Source organism: Mya arenaria, chromosome 5, assembly GCF_026914265.1.
Source record: "Mya arenaria isolate MELC-2E11 chromosome 5, ASM2691426v1".
Classification (NCBI taxonomy): Eukaryota; Metazoa; Mollusca; class Bivalvia; order Myida; family Myidae; genus Mya; species Mya arenaria.
The window spans coordinates 27,988,928-28,012,194 of record NC_069126.1 but is presented as its reverse complement, the minus strand read 5'-3'; the positions used below and the strand labels follow the sequence as shown (position 1 = coordinate 28,012,194).

Here is a 23,267-nt window from a genome sequence, read left to right as displayed (position 1 = left end):
ATAATATAATAAACAAATGATTTGTTCCAGTAATAGTAATATTTAAATATCTTCGTTGATTTTGAGTTGTAGCAATTGTCATTATGTGATTGTTTTACTTAACATGGACTTACCAAAGATTCCAGACCTGTATGAATGAAAGATGTAGTAAAATTTAATGATCAATCTGATTATGGCGATTGTCTGTTTTTCAGAAAAGGGAAGAAGAGGGGAAGGAAAATGATGCTCCCAAAGAGACCATGGTCAATGGCGATCATAAGCAGGTATTTTCGTCGTTGATCAGGGGCCGTATTCAATAAGCATCAATGACTTGTTACTGCTATGAAAGTTTAATGGATACACTTATGATCTGCTGTATTTCTAACAAGATTTAAGACAACTGTTTCAGTTGAATTTCAAATTTTGTTTATAATTAAATTTGTGAGCACATTATCAAATATTTTAGGTTTAAAAGATACAAATGTAACAACGATGTCGTTAATCACATTGGTAACTTTAACAAATTTCTGAACAATTGATCCCATTGTAAAGTTATTTTCAAATCTTTACTGGTCTGAAATGTTCATGGACTCCATTGTGGTCTGCAGTATTTGTAAATGGATGGCTGTTTCAGCTGTATTTGTTCTATTTAAATATATGAGCAAAACATCAAGTATTTGACTTTTAAAAAGTTCAATAATGATGTTGTTAAGATCATGTTGTTAACTTTAACAAAGTTCTGAACAATTAGCCCTGTGTGTGTAATATAGGGATCTTTTAGTATTTAGTATTTAGTTCTATAACTCGTTACATTAGTATTTATGATTTTTAAAAATAGAATATCCCATTTGTAGTAATTTAATATGATTTTTTTTAAGAACTTGTTAACTAAAATTGATAAAAAAACAATCACCAAGGTTTGTTTTAAGAAGGATTATTTGGAATAACAAAACTTTTCAGAGCGATGCTCCAACAAAAATGCAGCGACCTACTTCAGCTAAAGGGTCCCGCAGGAGAATGGAAGGTAAGGTTAGAAGGTTTAAGTGCTTTAAGAACTGAAATCTCTGCAATCAAGTGTTGGTTTGTTGCAGTTAACAACTAAAATATTGGCAAACAATTGGTGGTTGGTTGAGGCTAAACACCGAAATATCAGCAATCAATTGAGTTTTTTTTTATTCAGACTCATCACTGAAATATCGGCAATCAGTTGATGTTTTTTTTATTCAGGCTTATCACTGAAATATCGGCAAACAATTGATGTTTTTTTTATTACGGCTTATCACTGAAATATCGGCAATCAGTTGCTGTTTTTTTTTATTCAGGCTTATCACTGAAATATCGGCAATCAATTGCTGTTTTTTTTTTTATTCAGGCTTATCACTGAAATATCGACAATCAATTGCTGTTTTTTTATTCAGGCTTATCACTGAAATATCAGCAATAAATATCTGTTTGTTTTATTCAGGCTTATCACTGAAATATCGGCAAACAATTGCTGTTTTTTATTCAGGCTTATCACCGAAATATTGGCAATCAAATGCTGTTTTTTATTCAGGCTTATCACCGAAATATCTGCAATCAGTTGCTGGTTTTTTATTCAGGCTTATCACTGAAATATCAGCAATAAATAGGTGGTTTGTTCAGGCTTGGAACTGAAATATCGGCTATCAATTGCTGTTTTTTTTTAATTCAGGCTTATCACTGAAATATCGGCAATCAATTGCTGTTTTTTTATTCAGGCTTATCACTCAAATATAGGCAATCAATTGTCAGTTTGTTCAGGCTAAGCACTGGAATATCAGCAATCAATAGCTGGTTTGTTGCAGTTAAATACTGAAATATCGGCAATCAATCAATAGGCGGTTTGATTGTGCTGGTAGTTTTTTGAAATGAGAAGGGTTTTTTTTCATTGTATTCCTTAGATGTTATGATTTTATTTAGAATTTTTTATCAAAAATCAAGCCTTTATGCTACATCTAAATAATAACTTTTTGAAATATCATATATTTGCAACATCAGAAACATTGTTTTGAAAACTTGAAGTTTTCTTAAAAATTAGTTTATTTTGGACGCATAATCTTAGGTCAAGGTTTGATTTTTGTTACTACGTGTGGTGCAGGCTTGATATGTATAAATCATCTTAAGTCATTTTGTACCTTAAGTCATATTCCTAAGTTGAGTATCGCACTGATATGATAGAATATCTAAATAATATATGAAATTCTTGATCACCATTTATTTTTTTGAACATACATACTTTTTATTTTATAAACCCTTAAACTTTTGTTTTAATTTGACTATGATTATTTTTACGAAATCGACTTAAGTTAAGAAAAGACTTAAGATGTTTTATGAATGCTGCCCTGATAATCAATTCTTAATAATTTTGGAGTGTTATTTTGAAAACACAGTTGTTCAAATATGTGGCATTAATACTGTAGATTGTGTTAATTTTGTGAGGGTCTATTTTCACAATCGATTCAGAAGAGTTTAGAATTTCCAGCTTAAGTTCATGCCAAATTGAATCAATGTTAAGTGCGATTGGATGGGAAGGGCTTCAGTCATCAGAATGGAAAACGAATATTTACCAGGATGTTGAGCAAAAACTTTTCTGTGATTAAATATTTAAAAAAATAATGAAGATTTGTGTCAATATACTAAGATGTTAATTTTCAGGATGTATGGACCTGCAAATATATATAATATGCTTTATGTAGGGTTTCTGTTGTTGAAATATAATAGTAAGGACATTTGTTGCAAAAAGTATACTTCTTCTAAGTATCTTTGTTTTTCCTGCCATGTATACTGTATATATGTTTTTGAGATCAACTCGCACACTAACCAAAGAAGCAATTTTGTATGGCTAAATAGAAGATGTGACTATTGGCATAGTCGTATACCCATGATACACTACTGTGCTATGCTTCATTGTGCATCTTGGGCAATTTGGCTCGGAAAATCTTGTAATTATGAATAATCAATGAGGTAGTATCAATTCCAAAATATGACTTTTAACGTATGCAATGACACTTGTACTAATGTTTTCACGTAGTAAAAGTGTTCTGACAAAAGCTTGAATTGAAGTCTGCCCACCTATTACTACAAATTTCAAACAACTAAGACCACTTGCCTGCGGAGACAACTGACAATACAGGGTATTGAAGAGTATTTTAACATTCGATTTCATTTGAAGAAGAATTGTCTTCCCTGCCTCATGCATATTCATATAAACGAGATTTGTTCAGTCAATTTCCCATGGTATGAATGAAGTGTAATGGAAGAATGTAGAGTGGTTGCTGACAATTGTATATTGGGGAAAATAAACCTCATATAAATTGACTCATTTTTGTATGGCCTATTATAGTTAGGAGTATAGGTGGAAATAAAACCCTCACTGAATTAAAGGCATCTACAGTATTGAAGAAAAGTATAAATGCAAATAAGACCTGAGTAGTAAATAGAACTTCTTTTCAGCCCCAGTGACTTTTACCGGAGGTAACATTTTGACTCTAAAGTAACATTCCACAAATCTGAAGTGACTGGTATTATTGAGCACTAGGAAACGAAAGGTCCTTTCCGATATATTTTTTATGGGGATATATGCTTGATTAAATGACAGTTTACATTTAATTTTATTAAAATGTTAAAAAAAATAATCAAGAAAGAGCGAAACATTATGCATAACTTAAACAAAAAATTTACATGTTTTGAAAATAGGGCGGAATTTTTTATTTTTTTTTTAATTACCAAGACTAAAGAAACTAAAAACTATTGGGTGTCTGAAAAAAATGCCTTTTTTTTACAAAAAAAAGGGCCTTGAAAATGAAGTGCTCAACTTTCTAGTGTGATTGACAGTTGTGTGCTGCCTAATGTTTTCTTACTGCCTCGACACAATCAATATGCCAACACCAATACCATCAGTATAGAATCCATTTTTACACCGTATATTCTCCCAAACTCTTTCTAATACACACATTACCCAAACTAACATTTTTACTTATAAGCCTTTGGCTTCATACATTGTGACTCTTCCGAATGCAGTTCTATTGTTTAATGTCCTTTCTTTCTTTGAACTCTCTTTTTTTCAGATTTTGAATGATTTTGTGTTTTTTGAAGAATAAAAGACTAGGTATTGTAAGAGCAGCAGTGACCTCATATAAAAAGTTAAATGTGGGCCATAACTCAGAAACATTATAGTGAGAGTGGTTTAGGTATCCGCCTCTCATAACTTAGAAACATGGTCAATATGGTAAAGATCTTGTTAAATATACAGCAGATTATAATTGTACCCATTAAACTTCCAGAGCAGTTACAATTTGAAAGTTAACAACGATGAGGTTCACCATGTTGTTAACTTTAACAAAATTCTGAACAATCGGCCCTATGTGTAGAAAATCAAATATATATTACGGGCCCTAAGTCAATATAAAACCCTGTGATGGCTCTAGTTGCCCTTAAATCCCCACTTTTCCCTGCTATTAAAAAAATGCTCCTACTTTTAACCCCTTGTATACATGTATGTTAAAGTTCAATTTTTGGCGATCTACAGGAAATAAAGCAGGCTTCCTCTGCCACAGGCTACAAGGCCAAGGAAGCCCTCTCTTCTTTCTGTAGATCGTCAAAATTGGACTTTAAACTAATTTGGTGTTTGTTGGTGCATTCATCAGAAGTGATCTACATAAAATTTGAAAATCCTTGATTATCAATGGCCCACACAAAAATGCATACACCAAGTATATGCTACATTTTACTACTGACACTAGTTTAACAATAAACCTTGGTGGGAAATAGTCCGACTGAAATATAATCAGAATCGTCAGAACAATCTACATAGAATAATGAACAAGTAATTGAAAAATCCTCGATTTTCATTGGCCCACACAAATCGCAAGCACCAATTTTTGTCTCTGGTCCATTCAAAACCTGTAGGTTGAAGGTACTGCGGGGTTCGTCTTCCGGGAGGGACGTTAAATTCGGGTCCCTTCTGACAGTGCAATACACTGCCACAGGGTAGCTCTAACTATGGTTACATTCTGTCTGTACACTATGTTCCAAAAACCTAATATGACTAACATCTTAATAACAATCTTATCGGAGCACTTGCCGAATAGGCCTTGCCCAAGTGCGAATATATATTAACTAAAAAAAACACTGTTGGGTAATGCAATATTTCTTACACTACATATTTGTAGTTATGTAAGTTACACTTAGTAGATGCACACAAAAAAAATATTTTTTTTTATATAAATGCATTACCTTGTTGAACATGTTTGACGTATAAGTTAAACATAAAAATGCATTAAAATTGATTTATTTCTTTTTGCATCTATTGAGTGTAACCTCGCTGTATTGGGCCCCTTTAAGGATTTTTTTCCCCTCAATCCCTATTCATACTTGCCATGTGCATCCAATTGGTTTTTATATAAAAAAAAAACTAGCTACATGAATTTATTCTATTTTTAATTGCTACTAACGTCATAGCGAACTCAATACAATAAACTTATTTTTTTCTTTGTGACTTTTACTAATATCATTGGGATAAGTGATCAGTTTTTGAAAAATGGATTATTTGTATTAAAGCTGCACTCTCACAGATTGAATGTTTTGACAACTTTTTTTTATTTTTTGTCTTGGAACGAGCCAATTTTTGCGAAAATCCATGGAAACCAGTTATATAAGACTGATGCTAAAAAATAGATCGCAGGTTTTTATGTTTAAGTACAATTATTGATGTTTTATGCATTTTTCTTAAACCGTTAGTTTAAGCCATAAAACATTAATTTTCGAACGAAAAAATGAAACATTAATTTTCGAACGAAAAAATGAAAATCTACGATCAGATTTTTTGTCAGCAATCTTATATCATTGCTTTGCAGATAGTTACGCAAAAATTTGCTCTTTCCAAGATAAAAAAAAAAAGTTTTAAAAATGGTGTATCTGTGAGAGTGCAGCTTTAAGATTGTTTAGACATTTAGCTTGACTCCATTTTTACTAATCATTTTTTGCAGCTTTTATTTGTGCAGAATTAGCTCGTTTTTGCTGTTAAATGCTTTAACTAATGCTGTGTATTTTTGTTTTCAAGTAGATGGTTTTCTTGTAGATTTGGTAGTTATATTTCATCCAAGCAGCTTTTCAAATTGTGTTTTAGAAATATTTTCGAAAAATTGCACTGTTAAAGGGATGCTTGTTTCTTTTATTACCAAATTGAAGTGCTGTTTATTTCTGGAAGATATGTAGCGAGCTCATTTTGTATAGAAGGAATGCACCTTTCTTTTATCACCAATTTGAAGTACCATATATATATTTCTTTAAGATATGTAGCAAGCTCACATGGTATTGAATTATCAAGGATATAAAGCTTGTCTGGTTGGTTGGTGGGGGAAGGGGGGGGGAAAGAAAACATCCTGAGATTTTGAGTCATCTTCAGTGAGTGAAAGATTTTTAATCATTGCCATAACCATTTCAAGATATTCAAAGGATACTAAGTGCACATGTAGTTAGACAAAAATTCATACGTTTAGAGAGGCCCTAAACTTTTGCAATAATAATTGTTGTTTTATGCCTCGAATGAAAAATGAGAAAATGCTGGCACACGCTTTTAACCTGGGAATATATAACTTGACATTTTACATTGGCCATAGATAAAAAAAATGCTAAAGATATTCCAATGGAATTTGGTACATATGTTGCAAAAGATATTATGCACATGTATACCAAGGCCCATAACTCTAGCATCAATTATTATAAAGCTACCTCCTTTTGAAATACAAAAAAGACACAAGACTTGATATTTGCTAAACGAAGGGTTTCTTTATATGAAGTGTTAATATTTTTAGTATCCCTTGACAGTGCAAGGACTTCTGCTAGCTCGCTTTCAAGAAAAAAACCATATGATATCCAATCTTGAATCTCTCTTACAGATGGGGGCCTGAGTAGTGATGAAGGTAAAAATGTCTCACATCATAGAAGACAAATAATCAATAATTCTATATGTGGTTTTCTTATTTATTTTATATATGTATATTTTCTTTGTAGACAAGAGAGGCAATATCTCAAGTGAGCAATACTTATCAAAAAAGTGTCATTGAAACAATTGGTCCTTGTCTGTCATTGTGAAAATTATATGAAAATTAAATTTTCTGGTTAAGTTAAGTAAACTTGGGAAAAAAAACTTGTTCTCGGTGAAAAGATATTGCAAACATTTTGACGTGATTTATTAGATGATTTATTACATTACTTACATAATAGTGTTGATGCCAAAACATGTGCCACATATAAAGCAATGTTTGGGGCAGACTGCATGCCAAGTATGAAGACAGGTTTGGGGCAGACAACATGACATGTATGAAGACAGGTTTGGGGCAGACTGCATGGGAAGTATGAAGACAGATTTTAGGCAGACAACATGACATATATGAAGACAGGTTTGGGGCAGACTGCATGCCAAGTATGAAGACAGATTTTGGGCAGACAACATGACATGTATGAAGACAGATTTTGGGCAGACAACATGACATGTATGAAGACAGGTTTGGGGCAGACTGCATGGGAAGTATGAAGAAAGGTTTGGGGCAGACTGCATGCCAAGTATGAAGACAGGTTTGAGGCAGACTGCATGGGAAGTATGAAGACAGATTTTGGGCAGACAACATGACATGTATGAAGACAGGTTTGGGGCAGACTGCATGGGAAGTATGAAGACAGATTTTTGGCAGACAACATGACATGAATGAAGACAGGTTTTGGGCAGAGTGCATGCCAAGTATGAAGACAGGTTTGGGGCAGACAACATAACATGTATGAAGACAGGTTTGGGGCAAACGGCATGGGAAGTATGTAGACAGGTTTGGGGCACAGTGCATGCCAAGTATGAAGACAGGTTTGGGGCAGACAACATTACATGTCTAAAGACATGGTTGGGGCAGAAAACATGGCAAGTATGAAGACAGGTTTGGCACAGACAACATGGCAACTATGAAGATAGGTTTGGGGCAGTCAACATAATATGTATAAAGACAGGTTTGGCGCAGACAACATGGCAAATATGAAGACGGGGTTGGGACAGACAACATGCCAAGTATGAAGACAGGTTTGGCGCAGACAACATTGCAAGTATGATGATAGGTTTGGGGCAGTCAACATAATATGTATCAAGGCTGTGTTGGGGCGGACAACATAACATTTATGAAGGCAGGTTTGGGGCAGATGAAAAAGATATGTTGAATTTCCAGGCACATGACATCTTTTATGTAGACGTATATAAAGTAGACGTCTCAGTACTCATTTAACATTATTGACTTTCCATGTCAAAATTGACAAACATTTAAATGGAAACAAAACAAATAAAAGGGAGATGATGACCAAGTTTTCAATGACATAAAATGCATTATTTATGACTGAAAAGTAAGGTCAAATACATATAGCATGCTTAATTGCAAGGCATTTCATTTCACATTTAATTTAGTTTAGCATCAGCAGTTTAGTAGATTTAAGAACATGTAATCAGCTTATCTTTTCGATTTCTGTTTCATTCATTAAAAACAGTAGAAAACTATATGAAGAAATAATTTTGTATTTGATTGGATATAAATGCCAGTTGGCTTATTAGAAGCATTGTTTTGTCTGTATGCCACTCTTGAGATACTGCTATAGATATATATGCATGTTTAACTAACCAGTGTATGTATGTATATAACCTATAGAACTTGTAGATAATACTGTAGCTTGTATTATATGCTAATTTATATTCGTTAGGCCAAAGAAAAAATATTTTCAGGTTTTCATCCCAGCGTTCTCCTGTCTGTAACCCACAAAACAACATATATATGTTTTTCGAAGAAATTAATTGGAGGTATTGTCATCGCCTTGGCGTCGTTGTTAGTTTCGTTGGCAGCAGGGTCGGTGTTCATAAATGAACCCTGGTCATAACTTGCAAAATGTTCAAGATGGTAAAATTAAACTTGGTACACATGTTGCAAGAGGCAATACACACATGTAAACAGAAAGGCCCATAACTCTGGTTTTATTGATTGTTGAGTTAAGCCCCTTTTTCAGCTAAAAAAGATCAAACGAGCGTTTGTCATTCAATTTACCGTATTTTCTCGACTATAAGGCGATTCGCTTATAAGACGGCCCCCTAACTTTGCCCATGAAATCTGGTGCTTTTTGTTTCGACTCGCTTATAAGACGGGGTCAATTTTGAAGCAAATCTAAAATGCTAAAATTCTTCCTAATGTGTAAAAATGTTCAAGCTCAACGGACAATTATCAACTTTCGCGGTAACTGTTTTTGTTTTACTCAAAGAAAATGGCGGTTAACTGTGAGCTCTCTATTTGGAGGTAGGTTAAAAATGAGTACATAAGTTTGCAGGACAGGTCGTTACTTATCGGAATTGTAATAATTCATCAATTACATATGTATGTTTTAGTTTTTTTTATTGAAGACACTAATGAAGTTCTTCGGCTTCAATAACATAACATAACATAAAGGATTCATATTCCCATTGTCATTTGTTTGCTTAATCAAATTGACAGTTAGGTACCTACATCATATTAAGATTCCAATTATTGATTTGATATATCTGTCAAACTAATTATACTGACACGCGCCATAAGAAAAAATGCAGATATAACGGTACACTGTGTGACGTCAGAGCACGCGCGGTGAAGAGATTTCGTGTTGTTGTTTACTTAATTGCCCCATACTTGTATCAGCAGACGATATACTGGATAGACGAATATCCTATGTAAAATTTTACTGATTTTGACATGAATCTTTTTTTTAATATTTTATCGACCCGCTTATAAGACGGGTCCCCTACTTTGGGGGTAAAAATCGGGACCCAATTTCCCCGTCTTATAGTCGAGAAAATACGGTACTGCAATCTTGTTTGACAAATAAAAATCTGCGTCTACAAAAAGTAAAAAAAAAAATGGAGCCAAAACACACCACAATCATGATTTTCATCTAATAAGTAAATAATGAAATAAACCCACCCACCGTAATCTGATTTTAAATCTGGATAATAATCTGAAAATATTTTTTCCCCGGCCTTTTTGTACTTTCATGTTTACTATTCTAGTTTTCTCTGTCTTTGTATAATCTTCTTTGTCAACATTTTATCAATCAGATCAAAATGCTTTCAAATTTCTTTTTTAGTCAGTGATCTTTTTATTAATCTAGCGATGTTTAATATCAATATTTCTATGATTTATATGATACGTTTTGCAGAAAATTGTTCTTAAAGAGAGTTTTAAAATTGTAATTTTGATTGTTTATTATAATGTCAGTAAAACAAGGGAAATTGGAACTTAGATGCAAGTTAAATCAAAAGAAATATTTCTGGTTAGCAATCAATCAAAAGAGTGTTTAGTGATTCCTGACTGACTCGCAAAAAAATGACCCGATTTTTAGAAGCCTATCTGGTGATCATACTCTTTTGTTTAATCATTACGTAATTAACTTCAAAAGAAAGTAGGAAAAAAATAGCAAAAGCTTCTGACATTACTTACACCCAAAAAACGTGGATCGAGAAACGCCATACAAAAAATATATTAATTAATGCCTTACATTAAGAAAATGTCAATGAAATTCACAAGTTTGACTTCTGCATGTGACACTAGTTTTCCCTATTTTACAATACTCAGACTTCAAGACATCTTTATGTATACGTTTAAAACACTTTTTTGCTGTGAAGTCTCTAGCTTGAAATAAGAAAATGTTAAGTACTGAAAAAAAATGGAAGACAACAAACAATCGGAAAGCATGCACGTCATTCCATACGGTTCAATAATATCCTGTTATCTAGCTTTTTAGCAATTGTTTATTCCTATGTTACTATGATTAATTCATATATATATATATATATATATATATATATATATATATATATATATATATATATATATATATATATATATATATATATAAAATTACTGAGTCCTAGATGGTATTTTTAGCAGTTTTCATAGTTTCTAAAAACGTTCAGTCGATTCGTGTATAAAAGGTTCATGACTTTTTCATATTGAGTTGTATACCAATTAAGTTTGATGTCAAAGTCATATTTTGACTTGAAACTATAACACGACTTATGTAACATTTCCAGCAAATATTTTACTAAAAATATTAATCTTAATTTGAAGATAATTAATGGCTTAGTAGCATTTTTAAGGAAACATACTGTTTATTATGCTTAGGTATTAAACCATATAGCATGTTCAGTCTTTATTTTACCTACAACTCTAAGACATAGTATTCTATCATTCATTTTCTAGTAGAAATGTAAACAATTTATTCACTACATAACTTACATTTAACAGTTATAGTCTATTAGATGGTCATATATCTCCTGTGTTTCCAGATGTGCCGGCTCAGAAACAAGATGCAGGGTTCGGGGGAGAAGACGATACCGTTCCATCACAGCCTGTTGGGTATGTAGTATAACAGTAGTGTGACTTTTGTACAGCTCTTGTTTACGATATTATACATTTTTAGAAGAATTAATTAAAATCCTTATCTTTAAAAAATCGTAATGAAAAGGAAAAAAACAAACATTTATGAAAAGTACTTTTCCTTACCATAAGTTTTTCCATCTCACATAGATGCTTAATCTCATCTCTTTCTTACAGGCGATTGGCACGACCCAGCAGCGCGCGACCAGCCCCACCCAAACGAAAAGACGACATAGTACAACAGGAGCCGGCCATGCGATTGGGCAGTGGGAAACCTCAGAATCTCATTCTTGATGACGGGAAGGATTCGGACGAGGACGAGACATTTGTTGTGGAGGAGGCGGCTCCCCCGCCCATGGAGCCTGAGCAGGTTGGCGTAAATAAGTGGCCACGAAAAAGCTAGATATTATCATCAGGGCTGTGATTTGTCCGTGTGTCCGCATATTTCCATGGATCTAATGGCGAAAGAAACCAGAAGAAATAAAATTAATAATGATATTTTTTAACTAATTATAAGAAGTAAAATGGTTCCTTTTGGTTGTTATTTGTTTTCTTGTTATTGACACTCCAGTTTGCTTTCAAAAAGTCAGGAAAGCCTTGAACAGGGATTTTAAAATGCAAGATTTGCCTCTGTGGCAGGGGGTTTCACTACCTTTTACTCCCATTGGGGGACTAAAGCACCTCCAGAACCCATCGCTGAAATGGTTTCAGCCCTTCAGGTGCAACGTCCCCTTTTCATTCACCATACTTCAAGTTACATTTATAGTTGAAGTGCATCAATATTTTATCTTCGTTATAACAATTTAAATATTTATTTTTTTTCTTTCCTAGCCCCCACCAATGGCTGGCGATGAAGACGATGACGAAGATCATGGAGGGCTCGTCAAGAAAATAATGGAGACGAAGAAAGAATATGAACAACCCAGGGAAAACAAAATCGTAAGGCTTTAACCTAAGGCTTGTCACATTAGTAGAGGTTAGATTAAAATATGGTACATATTGAGCCAATTGTTCAGAACTTTCATCTTTATTAAAGTTAAAGACATGGTTAACATCATCATTGTAAACTTTCAAATCATAACTACTCTGGAATTTTAATGGATACACTTGTGATCTGCAGTATTTTTAACGATAGTTGAGACAACTGCCAGCTGACCTAGTTGATTAATGGGTACCTATTGCTTTACTGCAAGGCACCTAGCATATAGGATATGAATAGGGAGTAAACATATAAATCAGGAAGTCTCCACTTACAGAGGAGAGGTCAAATGTTTTGTGCCTAACATAGGGCCTGCTCTGATATGCGCAGTTGCTGACCCAGCAGCTTATTAAATAACTGGGTACCAAATGCCTTCCTGGCAGGCACCCAGCATAAAAGATAGGAGTTGGGAGTAAAAGCAAAATCAGGAAGTCTCCACTTACAGAGGGGAGGTCAAATGTATTGTGCCTAACACAGGGCTTGCTCTGATATGCCCAGTTGTTGACCATGCAGCTAGTTAATGCCAATTGCCTTCCTTCCAGGCACCCAGCATATACAATAGTAATCGGGAGTAAAAATAACGGACTCTCATATGGCTATCTCCATATCGGCTCCTGGGAGCCAACGAGTTTTGACTGTATTTCCTATTTACACCAAGTTATGAATAGCTACAAGAGTTATCTGGTCTGAGTTTTCATTGAAAATGACAGTTTATTGTGTTAGCATTGGCATTTTTGTCAGTGATGGTGTTGCCGTGCAAATACTTGAACCTTGGTCATGGCTAAAAAGACTTTCAAGATATTCAAATGGAATTTTGTGTACATGTTGCCATAGACAGTAAATGCATTATATTTTTTATTTGCTATAATAATTGTTGAATGATGGTTGGAAAAAAGAACACAAACCAGACCAGCATTGGCTTTTGTTCAGTGGCTCTCTTGTTTTTAACAAGGATAATTTGTCACCTGTTTTGCACAGGTTATAAGCCTGTAAAATTAACACTTGAGCACAATAATATTGTGACAAAATCTTTCGGAAATCCTTTTGCGAGTGACAAAGATATATTTAAATTGGTTTAAACATATTTTATTATTTGAAAAAACATACCATCTCAGGTCACAAGCAAACAATCTCAGGTCACATTATATACCTCCTTTTGAAGAGCTCTCTTTTACTGTGCATGATTACAATTATTGTGAGGTTACGATAAACTGATAGACTTGCGACACTTTTGACAAGATCCACGTAGCTAAAATCGAAAACCTGGCGTTATCACTTAAGATACGATTGTTTGTACAATTGTTGATACTCCGGCCCCAGTATGTTTATATGCTATATCGAAATATAGGATTGGGCTGGAAGAGGGTCAACAATGAAAGACCTTTCCGTAATAGATTGACATTAGATAGATAGATAGATATTTGAAATATGTAAATGCTTTTACAGGAACGACCAACAATATCAGACGCTCAAAGACGCAAACAACGTGAAGCTGTGCAGAAGGAAGTCGACAAGTTGCGAGGCAGCATTCAAACCCTCACACGAAGTGCAAACCCTCTGGGAAAAATTATGGACTATGTACAGGAAGACTTGGATTCTATGCAGAAAGAACTGGAGAAATGGAAACAGGAAAACAAGGAACATGGGCTAGCTTTGAAGAGAGAAAAGGCGTAAGTTTACAGGATATTTGGTTTATAATTGTTTTAAGGTAGGACTATAAGTATCTATCATGTGTTTTCGGTACGGATAAAAAATGATCCAAGGGCACGAGTGTAAGCCGGTAAAGAAGCTTGCCGAGTTACCGGTCACGCAGCGTGCCTGAGGGTCGGATTTTTATATCTGGACCGGAAAAAACATGATGGATATTTTTTCTTGCATATCTAAATTTATCAATTTGTGGAAAGAATGACGAAGAAAACCATTTTTTGTACAATTACACCAAAAAGCGTGTGCGACATTGTTTACCAACATCATAGAGCGCACGTGCCCTCGGGTCGGATTTTTCTATCCGTACCGGAAACACATGATAGATAGTTATAAGCCTATATGAGGAGTGACGGGTAAAAAATGTATCACTTATTGTTCATTAAGGAACAGGGTGATTTTTTACATCTGTGAAATATATTATACAGTATAAGAAACTTATTTATTTATTTAAATTACCTTGAAAGTACCATCTTCACATGTCAAGCCATTGATTGGTGCTGCTAATCATTTCAAGCTACACCAAACTATGACATCATATTTCTTGTTACGTCATAATTACCTGCTTGTTATGTCTCATATGTTAATGTCAAAACTTGCCCAATCGGTTCATGACACAGAATGATATTTAGGCTGTCTGATTCAGTTTATTACACATGATACTTCAGTTAACCACTAAATACAGAATTATGTCAAAACTTGCTTAATATTAAGTATTTCGTAGAAAGATATCAAATCTTACCATTTCAGTTAATCACATAATGCTATACAAACTTGGCAATTCTGTATATCGCAAAATGATATCAAAACTTGCCAATTCCGTATATCACAAAATGATATAAAAACTTGCCAATTCCGTATATCACAAAATGATACCAAACCTTGCTGTTTCCGTACATCACAAAATGATATCAAAACTTGCCAATTCCGTATATCACAAAATGATATAAAAACTTGCCAATTCCGTATATCACAAAATGATACCAAAACTTGCTGTTTCCATACATCGCAAAATGATATCAAAACATGCTGTTTCCGTATATCGCAAAATGATATCAAAACATGCTGTTTCCGTATATCACAATGGTGACCAGGCCATCAAGGACTAGTTAGACTTGATAACTTATACCAAAATATCTTTGTCATTTCAGTATCACAGAGAGGGCTGTGGAACCATTAAAGGTCCAGCTTGGGGAGGTTGACCAGGCCATTAAAGACCAGCTAGACCTGATTGGTGCAGTCAAGTCTAATATTATACGAAACGACCAGAAAACTGAGAAAATGTTACGGACAATAGCCAAATCATGAGCGTGCGAAATAGGTTTTTGACATGTATGTTAGACTGTTTAATATTTGAAAATTGACATTTAAAAAAAAAGTGGATAAAATTATGTTAAATTCAAAATGATTTAAATTTAGATTGAGAGAGGCTGCGAAACACTACTCGATTGAGTACATGTTAACTTCTTTTTGTGTACTTAGTTATCCTGAAATGTGTTCATTGTACAAGTTTAGAATGACATGTACAATCGCACAAGGAAAATGGATTATGTGACTATCACTGAGCCCTCAAGAACACATTTAAAGAGAAATATTTTCAGCGACTTTTAAAGCTGAACTTTCACAGGTTGACCTTTTTGATAACTTTTCTTAATTTTCGTCTTGAAATAAGCCAATGTTTGTGTAAATATCGAGAAACCAGTGCTGTTAGACTGCTGACAAAAGATCATATATGTTCATATATAAGTTCGAAAATTTATGTTTTATGTCTAAAAGCATTACTTGGCTTTAAGACTAAATGAGTTCTTTGGCAGTTTTCCAAATACTTGAGATCTGTTCTATTGCAAGATATCTTGTATGACTGAAAGGCATTGATGCCAAAAATTAACTGATTCTGAGACAAAAATTGAAAGAAAAGTCAAAACTGCCAGTCTGTGAGAGTGCAGCTTTAAACTCAACATTTACATGTAGGTTTAAGTACAAGCCACAATTTTTCGAAACCTTTTAGTTCCCAATAGCAGGCTTTAGCTAAGCTCACTTTTTTGTTTTTCTATATTAAATTTGCATATAATTTACTTCTTTAAAGAGTTTTTGGACTTAAAATAGAAATGACCTTTATGATCATCACATTAAACCATTTTTCTTTTAATAGAATGAAATTTAAGTATGTATTTTGGCTTATTGAAATAAGCTACTTAAGCCTGTTAGAGCTGAGTCATGTTTCGCAAGCTCTAGAGTGTTTCAACAGTGATGAAGTATTAGTGTCTGAAACTTACAAATTTGAGAAAAAAACATATCTGATGTAATTGACGTTATTGAATTGAAGTGTTTTAATACAAGCAGATACAAACACATTTGCGCTATAATTTGAACTCCCTAATTCTACTGGTAGCAGATGAACAAAGCTTTGAAGCATTTCCGAGCATTGAATGATCGTGGCTTTTGCTCTGCCTAAATACACCAAGTGAATTCCAAATAAAGTGCAAAATCTTCACAAATCAAAGAAGGCCGACTGCGACTATCAGCGAATGGGTGTAATATTTTTTTAGTTTTACATATTAATGTGGAAACAAATACCAAGGGCTGGCTCGTACATCTGCAGAGAATGTCCAGTTTCAAATGGTTGTACATCAACCAATTAAATTGTAGCCTGAAATACAATCTTTGAAGCCCTGAAATAATGCTGTTTGAAGTGCCGAAACCTTACTGTTTGCATTCGCTTTTGGGACAGTACAACAAGGACGTCTATTGGTTGCAAAATAGCATTGTGATTTTGCTTTTATTAGCTAATTGACGAGTATGCATTACTAAGTTTATTCGCAAACAGTAGATTTGATGATTTTAAATTAGTGAATTCAAATTCAGATAAATGCTTGTTATATATGTAGAATAAGATGTATAGATGGTATTTTTTCTATTAAGTGATTTCATGATATATTTTTGTAATATTTAAAGGATAAGTAGAAAAATTGTGAAGAATTATGAATTGTGTGGCTAGACAGCTTTAACTATACATTACGAGATGTGTTATTTTGAACTAATCATTAGTAATGATATTACTGTAAGCTGTTATATTTTCACAATACTTTCAATATAGGCGATTTTCGGCAAATTGATCAGACCCAAAATTAAAAAAAAACCTAGACAATTTTTCCATTACAATATATTTTTTTCTAATGATAAGATAACAACATGTTGAATTTTAAACCTCCCAAAATTTGTCAAAATAAAAATGAAATTAATAACCTCGCATAATTATACCAGTCTATAGTTTCATGTTATTTTCACAAGAAATCCATATTATATGATACATGTATGACATAAATTAATAAATTTGTTTATTGTTTGTTCATTATTATTTAAATCACTGTAATACACAATGTAGAGTCTCCAGTAATTGTAAATGTTATGGTGTGTTCAAAATCACTCTTATGTCAAGAGCAGCAACTCTTGATAACTTGTACTAAATGTTGCTACACCTAAATGTAATTGCCTCCCTTACACTGTGAAAAAGTTGGGAAATCTATTCTATGTTTCTCAAGTCCAAAATGCATTTTGTTGGACCATGTAATTGCATGTCATGAAATACACTGTTTGTTTGTAATACATTTATGGAATCTCAAAATACTGCTAACAGAATTATTCTGTAATGTGTTTTTTTAAGCTTAAAAAATTAAAATCAAAGAATTCCACTATATATTTATTTGATTGGGACAAATATAAAAAGTTAAAATAAACAAAGTTTACTGGGACAAATATAAAAAGTTAAAATAAACAAAGTTTACCATCTGGCAGTTTTGCTTCTATCAATGTTTTTTTTCTCACAAGGGTACAAGAGAGCACCGCCCAGGGGATTAAGACAAACTGCAAATTTGAGAAATTTGTCTAAATCCCTTTGGTCAGAGTAGCTCCAGGGATAAAAAAAATACTTAAAAATAACCGGCCAAGTCTATTTTTGTGGTTTGCAGTCTAACTGGGCCTGTCCAAATTTCGCCCTGTTGGGAATCGACCACTGTCTATATGTCCTCTATTGCTAATACCTAAAATCATTATGTTTGACTCTCATACATGGCTCATCATGTGATTATAATAAAACCCGACCCATTTACATTAAATTGTGCTAGTAGTTATTGCGTTATTATTATATACATATCATACACCTCCGTCCAAAACTGTTGATATTGACAGTATAAAGTAAAAAACATTGTAGCTTTACTTTCATTTATTGTTTACTTTTATTTTTCATTACATGTACTTTAGTTTGGTATGATAAAAACAGTTAGTCTAAGGAGATAAAGAATTTAATGTAGTTATTCCAATTTATTTTATGTTTTTCTTACTCAGACCTGGCAACCTCATTTCTTACAATTTTGAATATATTTTTTTGGTATAAAATCATCAGTCATTCTTTTGTATATTTCTATTGATTTCTTATTGGCGTGGCACTTTTTGGTATCTTTTCAATAGCATTTAAACATTCATTGAACATTTATTTAGCAAAATCAAATTACAGAATGATGATTGTTTCCTCATGATTTTAACTTACCAAAATGATCACTTTATTTATCCAATGAAATGAAAATTGAATTAATTTTTACCTCCTTCTGAGAAAAATGTTGTTTAAAAAAGTCAAGTTACATAAAATTATGGAAGTTATAATATATATGATTATGTTTTTGTGGCTTTTTAGTTTAGATAAAGAATAATACAATTATTAGTACTTTTTTTATAGAAAATACCTTATAGTTCAGGCAAAGCAACATTAACATGTCTATAATCCATGCGAAAATGCTTAATTGTAATATGTTGAAAGAATACTTGCATTTTATAGGAGAAGTATTCCTATTGAGATCTTAAAGAGTTAGTCCTTTTGATGTTTCAGATTTGTTCATTGTTCATTAAATGCCTTGTAATGATCTTGAATGTTAATGAATATGTTTATGTAAATAGTATTGATGTTATTTATGTATTTATTTTGTCATTACTTTTGAATTCAGCTGAATAGAGTGATTCTCAATTATCTGGTGTTTTTATCTTACTAGGAAAAGGTCAAGGTATTGCCATGAAATGTGGCATTGTTGTTGCAATTAAATGTGGCATTGGTATTTGCGTAGAATATATCATTGGTGTTGTCATAGAATGTGGCATTGGTGATGTCATACTATGTGTCATTGGTGTTGTCATAGAATGTGACACTGGCGTTGTCATAGAATGTGGCATTGGTGTTGTCATACAATGTGACACTGGCGTTGTCATATAATGTGGCATTGGTGTTGTCATAGAATGTGGCATTGGTGTTGTCATAGAATGTGGCATTGGTGTGGTCATAGAATGTGGCATTGGTGTTGTCATAGAATGTGGCATTGGTGTTGTCATAGAATGTGGCATTGGTGTTGTCATAGAATGTGGCATTGGTGTTGTCATAGTATGTGGCATTGATATCATAGAATGGAATGTGGCATTGATGTTGTCATACAATGTGGCATTGGTGTTGTCATACAATGGGGCATTGATGTGGTTATGGAATGTGGCATTGATGTGGTTATGGAATGTGGCTTTGATGTTGTTATGGAAAGTGGCATTGGTGTTGTCATAGAATGTGGCATTGGTGTTGTCATAGAATGTGGCATTGGTGTTGTCATAGAATGTGGCATTGATGTGGTTATGGAATGTGGCATTGATGTGGTTATGGAATGTGGCTTTGATGTTGTTATGGAATGTGGCATTGGTGTTGTCATAGAATGTGGCATTGGTGTTGTCATAGAATGTGGCATTGGTGTTGTCATAGAATGTGGCATTGATGTGGTTATGGAATGTGGCATTGGTGTTGTCATATAATGTGGCATTGATGTGGTTATGGAATGTGGCATTGATGTGGTTATGGAATGTGGCTTTGATGTTGTTATGGAATGTGGCATTGGTGTTGTCTTAGAATGTGGCATTGGTGGTGTCATAGAATGTGGCATTGGTGTTGTCATAGAATGTGGCATTGATGTGGTTATGGAATGTGGCATTGGTGTTGTCATATAATGTGGCATTGATGTGGTTATGGAATGTGGCATTGATGTTGTCATAGAATTTGGCATTGGTGTGTCATACAATGGGGCATTGATGTGGTTATGGAATGTGTCATTGGGTGTTGTCATACAATGTGGCATTGGTGTTGTCATAGAATGTGGCATTGGTGTTGTCATATAATGTGGCATTGATGTGGTTATGGAATGTGGCATTGATGTTGTCATAGAATTTGGCATTGGTGTGTCATACAATGGGGCATTGATGTGGTTATGGAATGTGGCATTGGTGTTGTCATAGAATGTGGCATTGGTGTTGTCATAGAATGTGGCATTGATGTGGTTATGGAATGTGGCATTGATGTGGTTATGGAATGTGGCTTTGATGTTGTTATGGAATGTGGCATTGGTGTTGTCATAGAATGTGGCATTGGTGTTGTCATAGAATGTGGCATTGATGTGGTTATGGAATGTGGCATTGGTGTTGTCATATAATGTGGCATTGATGTGGTTATGGAATGTGGCATTGATGTTGTCATAGAATTTGGCATTGGTGTGTCATACAATGGGGCATTGATGTGGTTATGGAGTGTGTCATTGGGTGTTGTCATACAATGTGGCATTGGTGTTGTCATACAATGTGGCATTGGTGTTGTCATACAATGTGGCATTGGTGTTGTCATATAATGTGGCATTGGTGTTGTCATACAATGTGGCATTGGTGTTGTCATACAATGTGGCATTGGTGTTGTCATACAATGTGGCATTGGTGTTGTCATAGAATGTGGCATTGGTGTTGTCATACAATGTGGCATTGGTGTTGTCATATAATGTGGCATTGGTGTTGACATAGAATGTGGCATTGGTGTTGTCATAGAATTTGGCATTGGTGTGTCATACAATGGGGCATTGATGTGGTTATGGAATGTGTCATTGGGTGTTGTCATAGAATGTGGCATTGGTGTTGTCATAGAATGTGGCATTGGTGTTGTCATATAATGTGGCATTGGTGTTGTCATAGAATGTGGCATTGGTGTTGTCATAGAATTTGGCATTGGTGTGTCATACAATGGGGCATTGATGTGGTTATGGAATGTGTCATTGGGTGTTGTCATAGAATGTGGCATTGGTGTTGTCATAGAATGTGGCATTGGTGTTATGAAAGAATGTGGCATTGGTGTTGTCATAGAATGTGGCATTGGTGTTGTCATATAAGGTGACAATGGTGTTGTCAAAGAATGTGGCATTGGTGTTGTCATAGAATGTGGCATTGGTGTTGTCATAGAATGTGGCATTGGTGTTGTCATATCATGTGACATTGGTGTTGTCATAGAATTTGGCATTGATATCATAGAATGGAATGTGGCATTGATGTTGTCATAGAATGTGGCATTGGAGTTGTCATACAATGGGGCATTGATGTGGTTATTGAATGTGGCATTGGTGTTGTCATAGAATGTGGCATTGGTGTTGTCATAGAATGTGGCATTGATGTGGTTATGGAATGTGGCATTGATGTGGTTATGGAATGTGGCTTTGATGTTGTTATGGAATGTGGCATTGGTGTTGTCATAGAATGTGGCATTGGTGTTGTCATAGAATGTGGCATTGATGTGGTTATGGAATGTGGCATTGGTGTTGTCATATAATGTGGCATTGATGTGGTTATGGAATGTGGCATTGATGTTGTCATAGAATTTGGCATTGGTGTGTCATACAATGGGGCATTGATGTTGTTATGGAGTGTGTCATTGGGTGTTGTCATACAATGTGGCATTGGTGTTGTCATAGAATGTGGCATTGGTGTTGTCATATAATGTGGCATTGGTGTGGTTATGGAATGTGGCATTGATGTTGTCATAGAATTTGGCATTGGTGTGTCATACAATGGGGCATTGATGTGGTTATGGAATGTGTCATTGGGTGTTGTCATACAATGTGGCATTGGTGTTGTCATAGAATGTGGCATTGGTGTTGTCATAGAATGTGGCATTGGTGTTGTCATAGAATGTGGCATTGGTGTTGTCATAGAATTTGGCATTGGTGTGTCATACAATGGGGCATTGATGTGGTTATGGAATGTGTCATTGGGTGTTGTCATAGAATGTGGCATTGGTGTTGTCATAGAATGTGGCATTGGTGTTGTCATAGAATGTGGCATTGGTGTTATGAAAGAATGTGGCATTGGTGTTGTCATAGAATGTGGCATTGGTGTTGTCATATAATGTGGCATTGGTGTTGTCATATAATGTGGCATTGGTGTTGTCATACAATGTGGCATTGGTGTTGTCATAGAATGTGGCATTGGTGTTGTCATAGAATGTGGCATTGGTGTTGTCATAGAATGTGGCATTGGTGTTGTCATATAATGTGGCATTGGTGTTGTCATAGAATGTGGCATTGGTGTTGTCATATAATGTGGCATTGGTGTTGTCATAGAATGTGGCATTGGTGTTGTCATAGAATGTGGCATTGGTGTTGTCATATAATGTGGCATTGGTGTTGTCATACAATGTGGCATTGGTGTTGTCATACAATGTGGCATTGGTGTTGTCATAGAATGTGGCATTGGTGTTGTCATAGAATGTGGCATTGGTGTTGTCATAGAATGTGGCATTGGTATTGTCATATAAGGTGGCATTGGTGTTGTCATAGTATGTGGCATTGGTGTTGTCATAGAATCTGTCATTACTGCTGTCCGTTTGTCCTTCCGTCACATATTTTTGTTTATCTGAAACCATATCGTGCTACGGATTTGTCAGATTATGTTTGAACTTGGTCATAATGTCACCTTCTTAAGATCTCGACCGCTTGTTATTGAGGGTCACATGGGGTAAAAAAACTAAGTCAATATGTCAAATCTTAGGAAATTCTTTAAAACACACAAGAGACATTATATTTGGTCAAATTTTCATGAAATTATCAGAATGTTTTCCTTCATCAACTGTGGGATAACTATGAAGTTAGGTCATGTGGTGTCAAATATTAGGTCACTATGTCAAATCTCAGAAAGAAAGAACCATTCAAGGGTTATATTTATGGACACATCTTAGCCATCATGTTATCCCCTTTCCGACTTAAGGTGTCAGAAGGAATATATTTATTTAATGTGGGTCACTTGGAGTCAACATCTTGGTCACT

The 23,267-nt window shown here is 34.3% G+C and overlaps 1 protein-coding gene across 6 annotated transcripts in view; it reads left to right on the top strand.

The window, feature by feature from the left end:
• The window catches only part of LOC128234756 (TRAF3-interacting protein 1-like), a 32,510-nt gene extending 13,378 nt beyond the window's left edge, over nucleotides 1-19,132 (top strand). The window contains exons 8-16 of one of the 6 annotated variants that reach the window (XM_052949243.1): nucleotides 195-263; nucleotides 940-1,003; nucleotides 3,454-3,474; nucleotides 7,015-7,035; nucleotides 11,339-11,408; nucleotides 11,607-11,799; nucleotides 12,261-12,368; nucleotides 13,855-14,078; nucleotides 15,264-19,132. In XM_052949243.1, the coding sequence (XP_052805203.1) occupies nucleotides 195-263; nucleotides 940-1,003; nucleotides 3,454-3,474; nucleotides 7,015-7,035; nucleotides 11,339-11,408; nucleotides 11,607-11,799; nucleotides 12,261-12,368; nucleotides 13,855-14,078; nucleotides 15,264-15,420 (927 nt within the window). In that variant the 3' untranslated portion in view covers nucleotides 15,421-19,132. Of the gene's footprint in view, nucleotides 1-194; nucleotides 264-939; nucleotides 1,004-3,453; nucleotides 3,475-6,899; nucleotides 6,924-7,014; nucleotides 7,036-11,338; nucleotides 11,409-11,606; nucleotides 11,800-12,260; nucleotides 12,369-13,854; nucleotides 14,079-15,263 lie in introns of all 6 variants that reach the window. The other 5 variants (XM_052949242.1, XM_052949245.1, XM_052949244.1 and 2 more) reach the window with 5 other exon arrangements.
• The last annotated feature ends 4,135 nt before the right edge of the window (nucleotides 19,133-23,267 follow it).